This window comes from Octopus bimaculoides, chromosome 4, assembly GCF_001194135.2.
Source record: "Octopus bimaculoides isolate UCB-OBI-ISO-001 chromosome 4, ASM119413v2, whole genome shotgun sequence".
Classification (NCBI taxonomy): domain Eukaryota; kingdom Metazoa; phylum Mollusca; class Cephalopoda; order Octopoda; family Octopodidae; genus Octopus; species Octopus bimaculoides.
In genome coordinates this window covers 132,667,080-132,679,663 of record NC_068984.1, presented here as the reverse complement: position 1 = coordinate 132,679,663, position 12,584 = coordinate 132,667,080, and the positions used below count along the sequence as shown (strand labels likewise).

At 36.4% G+C, this 12,584-nt stretch overlaps 2 protein-coding genes across 2 annotated transcripts in view; one reads left to right on the top strand and one right to left on the bottom strand.

The window, feature by feature from the left end:
- The window catches only part of LOC106878919 (ADP-ribosylation factor 4), a 25,792-nt gene extending 15,686 nt beyond the window's left edge, over window positions 1-10,106 (bottom strand). Inside the window, exon 1 of the mRNA XM_014928274.2 lies at window positions 9,554-10,106. Coding sequence (XP_014783760.1) covers window positions 9,554-9,620 — 67 coding nt within the window. The 5' untranslated portion in view covers window positions 9,621-10,106. The remainder of the gene's footprint in view (window positions 1-9,553) is intronic.
- Window positions 10,107-10,147: 41 nt separating this feature from the next.
- The window catches only part of LOC106878923 (leucine-rich repeat protein soc-2), a 20,230-nt gene continuing 17,793 nt past the window's right edge, over window positions 10,148-12,584 (top strand). The window contains exon 1 of the mRNA XM_014928305.2: window positions 10,148-10,270. Coding sequence (XP_014783791.1) covers window positions 10,240-10,270 — 31 coding nt within the window. The 5' untranslated portion in view covers window positions 10,148-10,239. The remainder of the gene's footprint in view (window positions 10,271-12,584) is intronic.

Genomic DNA, 12,584 nt, shown 5'->3' with positions numbered 1-12,584 from the left:
TATATATATATTTGGCGTTAGGAAGGGCATCCAGCTGTAGAAACTCTGCCAAATTAGATTGGAGCCTGGTGTAGCCATCCGGTTGCACCAGTCCTCAGTCAAATCGTCCAACCCATGCTAGCATGGAAAGGGGAGGTTAAACGATGATGATGATGATGATGATGATGACAGGCTACTTTCAGTTTCCGTCTACCAAATCCACTCACAAGGATTTGGTCGGCCCAAGGCTATAGTAGAAGACACTTGCTCAAAGTGCCACGCAGTGGCACTGAACCTGGAACCATGTGGTTCATAAGCAAGCTACTTACCACACAGCCACTCCTATGCCAACATATGTTTATGGAAGATTAGCAGTCACCCATGCATACCAGCCTCCCCTCTCCATGGCACTGATACTACCCAGAAGAAAGGCAAAGGCTGATACAGTTTGACACCAGTGATGTCACAACTTATTTCTACAGCTGAGTGAACTGGAGCCATGTGAAATAAAGCGTCTTGCTCAAGAACACAACAAACAGCCCAGGCCGGGAATCAAACTCAGTACTTCATGATTGTGAGCCCAACACCCTAACCACTGAACCATGTGCCTTCACTCACTCATAGTGCTATATAATTAATTAGAAATTAGTTGGTGGCCAAGATCAATGTGAATTACATAAACAGAAAGCATGAAACTCATAAACCGATATAAAGGAAATATGTGTCTCGTTACTTTCCAGAAACTTTCTGGGACATCTAGATGGGTTTTGACACTATTTGCTTCTTCAGCCATTGAAGAAACATACAGGTTCTCTAGATATTTTATACACACACACACAAGAGTGTTATAATCAAAGAATTGTAAGATAATATATTTCTCTATCATCATCATTTAACATGCACTTTCCATGCTGGCATGGGTTGGACGGTTTGACTGAGGACTGGCAAGCTGGGAGGCTGCACCAGGCTCCAATCTGATTTGGCAAGGTTTTTACAGCTGGATGTCCTTCCTAACACCAACCACTCCCCAAAATATAATGGGTGCTTTTTACATGCCACCGGCATGGGTGCCAGTCAGGCAGAATTGGCATCAGCCTTGACTACGATTACACTCGGTTCAACAGCCTTGACTACGATTACACTCTTCACAAGCACGGCATATCGCCCAACGACTGAAGGGTGCTTTTAAACAGGCCAGTTATGCGACACTGGCATCGGCTATAACTACGACTTCACTTGGCTTGCCGAGGTCTTCTCAACCACAGCATATTTCCAATGATCTTGGTTGCTTGCTAGTCATTACCTCTGTACTAAAACTTATTTTTGATGAGTGCTACACTGATATGTATATGCTTTAAGACATTATTTAATATTCACAGCTGTTACTCTACAGCAAGATGCTAACACTTCTATGTTATTTACAATAGAGGTATTTCCCATATAATTAGATAATAGATTTTTAATACCATTGACGAATTGGTAACAGAATTATTTTGAAATATCTATTTTCTCAAACACGTTGTTTGACCTATATAGAAACTAGATATCAAACTGCCACTCTCTGAAGCCATCATCAATCTTGGGAGGTTCTAGTTGCATTAATTGTTATCTACAATAATCTACACCAACTCACTTCTTTGTGTACTGATTGACCTACTGAATAAAATAAGTAAAATATTCATGACTGAATTCAACCTTGGTTTCTATCAACACCTATCAGTACAAATTCATTACCATATTAGCATTTCCCACATTGCAAACACACTGGTTATTTTTAAGTCAGTCAGTTTTTACTGTTCTAGACTATCTGCAAATGTCAACATAAAATTGCCCAGCTCACACATACATACCTTTCTATATACCTCTCATCTATAGAACATGTCAAGTGGACTTGAAAGAAGGTGCATTTGTTTAATTCTTTCGTGACTATTTTTAACAAGTAGACTGCCTAGGTATTTTAAATTTAAATATAATGAGGATTTGGGGGTGGGGAAGTTAGTAAAATATATGGAATTTCATTAGAAAAACTTACAAATTTTGGTGTATTATGGTGGTACTGCAAATGAAATCTCATATTTATGCTTTGCGATTTTAATTTAAACATGAATATTTACAGAGATATGGTCTCAGACATGTTGGTATTAACCTTTAGCATGCTGTAGGCACATCATGTTACCATATTAGTTTTCTCCCCTCTCAATGCACCTGCAGCTACAGGGAAGAAAACTTATACAGTGACATGATACACCTAAACGTGCTAAAGGTTAAATGAGCTAAATGAAAAACACAAGGAGCATTTCCTAACTGGAGCCAACTGACAATCTTCTATATTCCATCTTGCAGTCCTTTGTTGAGGCAAAATTTGCCAAATGATGAGTCTTGATCCTCCAATGACACTTTATTGCAACCTTGAGTGTCTACCTAGGAATTGGAAACAGGTTAATAGCTTACGTATGTTAGAATGACATACAGATGTACATTTAGCTCTCATTTGCCCTAAATTATGTGAAACTAAAGCTAAGTATTAATTAGTTTAAGAAAGTGACTATCTAATCCTTTGTAAGTACACGATCAATGGCTGAAAGAAACTTTGTTCAACACAGAACCAACAACCAAACTCCTTTCCTGATTGCAAAAACATTAAGAAGTTTCAAATTTTGACAACAGGCCAGCCATTTTGGGGGAAGGATATGTTGATTACCCCAACCCCAGTGCTCAACTGGTACTTATTTTACCAATCCTGAAAGGATGAAAAATGAAGTCGACTTTGGCAGAATTTTAACTTAGAAGGTAAAGACGGACAAAATTCCATTAAGCATTTTGCTCAGCATGCTTATGATTCTGCTAGTTTGCCACCTTAATAATAATTGCTGTTCTTTCTTGAAAAAAAATATATATGGGCACAGGCTAGGTTGTATAGTTGAGAAGCTTGCTTCCCAATCAGGTGGTTTTGGGATTCAGTCCTTCTGCATGGCACCTTGGGCAAGTGCCTTCTACTATAGCCCCAGGCCAACCAAAGCCTTGTGAATGGATTTGGTAGATGGAAACTGAAAGAAAGCTGTTGCATATGTGTGTGTGCACGTGTGTCCTGTTTGGTCCCTACCACTGCTTGACAACCAGTGTTTAATTAGGGGTTTGGCAAAGAGGTTGCTAGAATAAGTACCAAGCTTAAAAATAAACACTGGAGTCAATTTGTCTGACTAAACCCTCCAAGACGGTGCTCCAGCATGGCCACAGTCCAATGGCTGAAACAAAATAAAAGGTATACACACACATATAACTAAGGATTAACAATTTTAACCACATTCGCCAGCTCCACTTTACCATAAAATCAAAGTACCATAAATATGTGTGAGTGAGTGAGTGAGAGAGAGAGGTGGGGGAGAAAGAGAGAATGAAAAAGAAGAAAACCAACGCTATCTAAGGAAAGTGTTAAGTCAATAAATAGTAACAGATGTTCTAAAGTAACCATTGAATTAAGATTAAATACTTTTCTATCAAACTCAATACTTGCCACATTGGATAATTAAGTATTTCCCATTAATAATCCCAATGTTTGTTTTCATATATTGTTTCAGAGATCTTTTTTATTCTAATTGATAATTATTATTCTTTTTAGTGTATAAATAATTAACCAATTCTCTAATTAACATTTTTTTCTTTTCTTTTTAAAGTGAAGCGATACCTAATTCTTATTGAAAATTTGAAAAGAGTCAACTAGAATTAAAAAAATGTAAATTTTTTGTCAGAAGAATATCTAAAGAAAAAAAAGGTTTTATTATCATTAAAACCATCATCTAATTGATAGACTTAAATGATTAGAATCCAAAGAAATTAATGATAGTGGATTGTGTTGGTAAAATCCTAGTTTGATAAATTTTTTAAAAAAGTAACAGTGTTTTAAGAGATCTTCAGTGTTTCAAGCATTTGACTGTGACCATGCTGGAGCACCGCCTTTAGTCGAGCAAATCAACCCCAGGACTTATTCTTTTGTAAGCCTAGTACTTATTCTATCAGTCTTTTTTGCTGAACTGCTAAGTTACGGGGGGGACGTAAACAAACCAGCATTGGTTGTCAAGCAATGTTGGGGGTGGGGACAAACACAGACACACACATATACATACATACATATATATATATATATATATATATGACGGGCTTCTTTCAGTTTCCGTCTACCAAATCCACTCAAAAGGCTTTGGTCAGCCCGAGGCTATAGTACAAGACACTTGCCCAAGGTGCCACGCAGTGGGACTGAACCCGGATCCATGTGGTTCGTAAGCAAAGCTACTTACCACACAGCCGTTTAAGTTTCTAAAATTTGATTCTATAGTATATTCTACAGCCTTCCGTTTTAGGCCATTATTAAATGCCAACAAATGTAAGCCCTCAGCTGTGAATTATCATTGATTTCTGTCTACTTATTGATTTTCAGTCAATGTAGAGAATTGGTGAAATCAACTAATGATATTGTTGCGACCTCTCACAATTTCTTCGTGTTCTGGTAGAAGCTGTTTTGACTTTAGAAGTGACATTAGTTAAAAGTTTCATGGATGGATATTGATAGATACCAAATATCCAATATTCAGCAACAAAGCAGAACTAAAAATAATTTCTAACTTCAGCAGAAGGCTACACATTTGAAGGGACAGGATACTGTAAGTTCTCTGAGTTCACTCCATTACATTTCTGGTACTTATTGGTATTAGTCCCAGAATGTCTATTAACTCACAAGCAAAGCTGATCCTGACAAGATTTCAAAGTTCATTTAAAAAGAGACAACTAACATCTGTTTTCCATGCTGGCATGGGTTGGACAGTTTGACAAGAGCTGGTAAAGTGGTGGTGAGACGGACACACACAAGTTCTATTGTTTTCGCATGGTTTCTACTGACGAAGGTCCTTCCTAATGCCAGCAGAGTGTACTGCGTGCTCTTTGTAACACTAGAACCAGTGCTTTTTATGTGGCAATCCCCTCTAATAATAAAAAGAAATTTCTGACACTGGCACAAAGCTATAAATTTTATCAAGAGGATGGAAAAGGAAGCAGGACTGATCTCAGAGGTTTGAAGTCAGAACATGAAGACCTACAACTAAATAGCACAAGACATTTTGTCCAGTGCTCTTACATTTTTGCCATCCACCATCCTAGTAACAACAGTTATAAAGGAGGAAGTTAGTTGACTGAATTGACCTCCAGTTAAATACTAGTACTTCTTTTACTGAAAGATACAAATGATTTTAACAAGATTTCACCTCAAAATACAAAGAAATTGAACAAAAATTAGACATTTTGTCCAGTTTTGTTTGTATTGGTTTGACCTGGGGGAGGGGCTGTGGCCATGATCAGTGCAGGCCCTTCAATACCAGTAAGATGTCTTACCAGTTCTACCAATTTTGCCACCTAGAACTTAATAAGAATTTCTAAGATTTTGTTCAATCCAAGTCAATGGAATTTTAGCTCAAAAGTATTAAAGTTAACTAAATGCTGACAGGCATTTATTCCACTTAATTAAAAATAATGGTGGTGCAGGAGGGATGAAGGCAGAGGGAACCTTGGTTGAATTTTCACAATGTAAATGGATGAAACCAAATACTGCAAGGTATTTCGTACATATTTCATTCAATACTGTCATCCATAATAACAGTGAACTAATCTTAGTCATTCAGTCAATATGGGACGGCAAAATGCCAGTCGTTTTCCTGGAAAATACATTCGACCAAAACAAAATTCTAATGTGCAGATTAATATTAAAAATATTCAAATCAGCTGCAATGATGAAATCAGCTGATGAAATTCTGTTTAAGAGTTGCATTGGAGTGGCTGTGTGGTAAGTAGCTTGCTTATGAACCGATGATGGTGTGTTTAGGTCCCCGTAACCTAGCGGTTCGGCAAAATAGACAGATAGAATAAGTACTAGGCTTCCAAAAAGAATAAGTCCTGGGGTCGATTTGCTCGACTAAAGGCGGTGCTCCAGCATGGCCACAGTCAAATGACTGAAACAAGTAAAAGAGAAAAAACAGGGAGCAGGTTCCCTTTAAAGTGGTTGAAGTGGGTTCAAACCATACTTAAAACCTAGCAGGGTCTTATCTATTCAACCGTAACTGAAATACAATATTTTATTATTAGGTTTACATTTCAATGTTGACAATTATTCAAGAGTATTTTTAAAAAGTTACCAATGTTGACACAATGCCACAAATTAGTTGGACAAGTGGTATAGTTGTATGAATCAATCCTCAGTGACTAATTAACAAATATTTAGGATGAATAGCAAACGTTGACTCAGGACAAAGGGACGCTACTAAATACAAACGTATTACCTTCGGCCTTCTGCTATTTCTACTAGACTACAGCTCAATATGTAAACGAAATCATCAATTTAGAAATACAACACTGTGAATTCAGGATTAATTTCCAAACCGTAACACTGAACAATATCTGCTCAATATCAATTTGACACATGAAACACTTACGAGCCGCTTATTGCTTATCAATATATACTCTTTTACTTGTTTCAGTCACTTGACTGCGGCCATGCTGGGGCACCGCCTTTAATCGAGCAAATCGACGCCAGGACTTATTCTTTGTAAGCCTAGTACTTATTCTATCGGTTTCTTTTGCCGCACCGCTAAGTTACGGGGACGTAAACACACCACCATCGGTTGTCAAACGATGTTGGGGTGACACAGACACACAAAGATATACGCATACATACATACATACGACGGGCTTCTTTCAGTTTCCGTCTACCAAATCCACTCACAAGGCTTTGGTCGGCTCGAGGCTATAGTAGAAGGCACTTGCCCAAGGTGCCACGCAGTGGGACTGAACCCAGAACCATGTCGTTGGTAAGCAAGCTACTTACCACAAAACAAAATCTACGCATTTATGGTTTTGGGATTATTGATGTATATTGAAACATTGAGCACTCACCTACAACATTTTACTAACCACGTTGCTAATCCATGAACTACAAAGTACCTCACCGCTGGGTAACTGAATAGTCAGCGATTTTTTAGGAAGACAGGACATCAAAGAAACTGTTGCCAACTGCAAATGTTTCTAACCTTTGTTTACAATGAAGACTGAATACCAACAAAAGGTATCTTAAAACATTAACTTTAGAACTCAATTTCAATATAAGATAAAAACTTCGTAGTAGATATTTTAAAAATTAGACAAGCATACTCTCACTTGTCAAAACTGATAGCCATGAAATTTTAAAACAAACGAAAACCAAAAGCTAGAATTTCCCAAAACTAATTGATGCTTGGCGAAATGAAAATGTTAACAGTGCACTGGTGTTGAGAATCGAACAGGTTATTCTTGTTTAACAGCATATAATTAGAATAGATCTTAATGAACTTGAATAGGCATACACATCAGAGCTATATATATAATCTTGGCGTCAGCGAGTTAATAGGGTCAATGTGTCTTTAAAACAAATAATGTAAGAGTGGACAAACGATACATTAACCATTAAATTTCTTTTTAACTATTTTCGCCAATTAAATGTTTGAAGATTATACACACACGCACACGTGTGTGTGTGTTTAAGTACCGAGCTTTTAAAAGATAAGTATGAGATCGATTCGTTCAACTAAAATTCAAGGTGGTGTCCCAGCATGGCCGCTGTCTTAAGACTGGAATAAGTAAAAGATAAATAAATATATATATATGTGTATGCATACATACATATAAATATGCACACAAACTTAATAAAATCAAGATCATATGTATAGATAGATAGATGTGGGTATGTTCACAAATAAGAGTGAGTCAGTCAATAGCAACATGAAGCAGGGGTTAATGTAACTTATGTACCGTCCATCTGTGTATCTGTATTATCGATTCCTTACATAGATATAATCAAGATTTTACAAAGGAAAAAGGAATAGGAAATTGTGAAGTTCGTGTATTTCCTGCAAGAACTCGAGTCTCGTTGTCACATTTTAAATTTTTAATCGATAAGAAAATTAAAACAGTAGCTCAAGGGCCGAGAGTTTCGTGCATGATACACAAGTGCCAAGTTCTAAAAACCCGCATGGTAGTTACAGCGGAAAGCAAACTAGATATTCATCTGTGTAGTTAAAATATTTCAATCAGATTTTTGATTCTTAAAGACCGAAATTTCAAACGTTAACTTGGTATAATAAAAAAATATTTCAGAAATTCTGAACCATTCAGTCGCCGATAAATAAATAAAAGCGAAAACACAAGACAGTCATATCAAAAGCTAGACAAAATTTTCATTTGACTGTCTGTTTCATTAAATGAAACCGATTTGTCCTTTATTAAAATTTATGTATCTATTTGCAAAATGTATATTATGTAAGTGCAATTTATTAAGATCTTATGTTAGTTATTTCCGAAAGTCATAACTAAGAGAATATGTGAATATAATGAAATGAAATAAACTTGAATATAATGAAATTGACACCCGCCGCCAAACGAGAGACGGACTTAGCTTTCATTACCTCATGGAGTTGATAAAACGGCAAGAAATTGGGTGGTTGGTTGTTTCTGGCGAATTTTTTGTCCCCAAAATTTAGTATATATATATTTTTTGGTTTTACATTTTTGTCCCCATAAAATTTTGGGTCTTTTTGCGGTAAATTTGTACGACTAGACCAGCTCCGTGAAATGGGTGTAACAATTACTATTACACCTGTCTAGTGTGGTGGGTGTAATAATACTAATACAAATATTTCAAATTTTTGCCACAAGGGCAGCTTGGTGGAGGTGAGGACGAGTCGATTACATCGACCCCCAGTGTTCGACTGGTACTTATTTTATCGACCCCGAATTGATGAAAGGTAAAGTCGACCACGGCGGGATTTGAACTCAGAACGTAGCGACGGGCGAAATAATACTGATATAATAATAGTAAAGCATACTGTGCTTAATATATGAACGAATTGAAGATTCGCTGACTCGACTTAGAAGAAAACGAAGAAATATAAAATTAAAAATTATAAGGGAGGTGGGGGAAAAGGCAGATGGAATTTATTCAACAGTTGACAAATCAAATTATGTCAAGCAAATTGCAAAATATACGCTTTGAATTTTCAAATTGTATTATATATCTTATAAGAATAAAACTAGAGTTTCTAATAGTATTACTAAAAAGTAAATCTGAAGATAATACACATTATTTGATTTGACAAAACTCAGACTAAATGATATACATACATACATACATTCTTAGGTTATATATAATATATATGGAGAGAGACAGAGGGAGATTTGCATCGATGGATATAATTTTTAAAGCTGATGAAAGGTACAAGAATACCATGGCAGTGTTAAATAAACAGCCTGAAATATTTCTGGTAGGTTTTTTGACAGAATATCATGTTTAATCGCTCCATTTTTACCAAGTGTTCCTACGACAGCTGCTAAATACCGCCATGTTGGACAGGCAGAGAGAGTGTGCTGTTATTTTAGGTTAAAAACATCACAAAGGAAGAGGGAAAAAAATCGGTGTTTAGCACCATACATACTTAAACTTTACTGTTAAACTATATAACAAGATAGACAGAAATATAATGTGATTTTCTCGAAGACTTACCCATAAGAATTCTCATTTGGCTTTTACCAAACATACGTTGGAAAAGGCTAGAGATGGTTAGCCCCATATTTCTTATTCAGTTTGCTGTTTTCTTAAGTAAATATTCCTCAACTTTGAATGGAAAGTACACTGAGTATTAGTCGCTATTATTATTATCAATCACTTCCTTTTTAATTAGAACTGTTCCAGGTGATAGCGAAATGAAAGAAAACAAAATCAGTCACTAGACTGAATAGAAATATAAACAGAAACGATCTTTAGGTGCAGCAGCAAAGGAAACAGAAGCTTTTTTGGTTACTCCCTTACGTACTCAATATTTTGTTTTTATATTTCAAAAGCATCTGAGCATATATACATATATATAAGAATATATATATATATCTCTGTACCTGGAAGTGACGAGTTTATAGCCAGGTTACCTTTGCCACACAGTCAAATGAGTAAGAAAAATGTGTGTTGTATTTTTAGTTTTCTGAACGACGTGAAACAGAGTTGCTGGTAATTGCCACGTCAGTTCTGCCAACCACACATCAGTTGAGCTGATATGACGTCACAGGTGGGGGAAAGAAAGAGAGAGACAGATAGAGTGAGTGAGTGAGAGTGGCTGGCCCTGTGGTACCCCATAATAAGGTGGATTAACCATCAGGATAAGACAGTTGGCAAATGTTTCTTGGTGGCTGTTGTATATGATTGCAGTCTTTATAAATTATATTGCCAGTGGGTATATATATATTTATATTTATTATTGTTAATCGGCAGAAGTTACTGAATGACTCAAGGGCCGACAGTTTTGGACACTTTTCAAACGTCAATGGACAAAACTTTCGGCCATTGAGTCACTCTGTAACTATCTATATATACACATTCTTTTCTTTTATTTGTTTCAGTCATTTGACTGCGGCCATGCTGGAGCACCGCTTTAGTCGAACAAATCGACCCCAGGACTTTTTTAATTTTTTAATAAATCCTCACTATATATATATATATATATATATATATATATATATAGTTGAAATTTAGGATCTAAAAGATGAAGACAGCTATATGAACAACAAGCAGGTGTATTAGTTTCACACTCGGGAAAGTGAGAAAGTCTTTTACGTTTCAAGCCTACGCTCTTCAACAGAAAGGAATAAAAGAAAATAAACAGAGAGAGAATAAAAAAGAAACTTGTGGATTTAGCGACCAAGCATAGCGACTATTTTTTCCCGTTTGTATCACCAAACCTATATATTACATCAAAGTTGATAGTCTTCTCTGAGTTTCACCTTCAGCTTGGCTGTTCCTGATTGGGAACAGTTGTGAAAAGCCCAGCTACGAGTGAATCTCAGTGAAAACTATCAACTTTGATATAATGAATATATATCCACTCTAACCTGTGTATTGAGTTCTATACTACCTAACGTATTAAATTCCAACAATTCTCTTCCCTTGGTATCTGGACAGTAGCAAATTTTGTAATGTAGTATGTGAAACTTGAAATATATATACAGAGTTCCACTTTCAAACTAATTTTAAAATACACTGTAGATGGCTACTCTGATATCCTCAATTTTTCGAAATTGGTTACATAATAATGTTCCCTTATAGTTATAGTTATAAACATTATTCTATATTCAGTATCATGTGTAATTGTGTATATGTGTTTATGTATGTGTGTGTGTGAGTGACTAGATCAGCTTCAAGTCAGCCCAGCTCAAACACCTATGACCAAATAACTACATTATCCAAAGTGTACTTCTTTTTCTCCTTTTTTCTTCAAGATGGTCAAATGTCATAGATAAGGCTTTCATTTCTTTGTGTGTTTTAGAAGTTGGTTACTAAGTAACCTTTGCATACAATCAATGAGTAATTGTATGTTGTATTTTAGTTTTCTGAACATCGTGAAACAGAATTGCTGGTAATTGCCATGTCAATTCTGCCAAGCTGCAGGTTTGGCTGTATGGTTATGAGGCTTGCTTCCCAAACACATGGTTTTGGGTTCAGTTCCACTACAGGGTACCTCAGACTAGTGAATTGAATTCTACTATAGTTCTGGGCCAGCTAAAGCATTGTGAGTAGATTTGGTACATGGAAACTGAAAGAAGTCTGCCTGTCTGTATAAATGAAAATACAGGAGGATTGGTTAATTATGATTTTATTCAAAATATTCCCCTCTCTGATTCATACACTTATTGCAGTGGTATTTTAGTTTTTCTAAGCCCCGTAAAAGGCCTTTCACGATACCCTTAAGGTCAGTTTTTTCTGAAAAAAAAGCACACACTAGGAAATTTTTTGAGCAGTAATATATTATGTAGTTGTTGGTTGTGGCCAGTCAGAAAGCTACCATTGGTTTCATGTTCCATGTTTGTTATTGCTCTTAGCAATACAGGCAACTCATCAGACACTGACTGGTCATAACCAGTAGCTACCCTATATATATATATATATATATATATATATACATACATACACACACACATACACGTACACAGGTGTATGCACAATCACACAGATAAGTGTAAGTATAGATGTATATAGTATCCATATGTCTGTCTGTCTGTTTCTCTCTCTCTCTCCTATTTTTCTGAATACTCTAAACATTAAAAGCATTTCCTTCTTTTTCTTTCCCATTTTCTAAGCATCAAAGAAATACCAGCTTTGTCTTTATCTCTTACCTCATCTTTGTGTTTATTTTTGACACATTAACATGCACCATATATAAAGACCCTGGAAGCTTAAAGACCCTGCAAACGGACAGAGACTTAGAGACAAGTTACTTGAAGCATTTAACGAAATAGAAGGGGATATAGCATCATACAACGTGGAAGACAATTGGAGATTTCTGCGGGACAACCTGTTGAAAGCCACCGACCAGATTTGTGGGTGGTGTAAGGTCCCCTCCTGACCCAGAGTAACGTGGTGGTGGAACAAGGAGGTAGACAGGGCTATTAGACAAAAGAAACAGGCTTGGAAGGACTGGAAGAACGGTGGTAGCAGGGAATTGTACCAATGTGCCAGAAGGGAGGCTAGGCGACAGGTTTATTTAGCC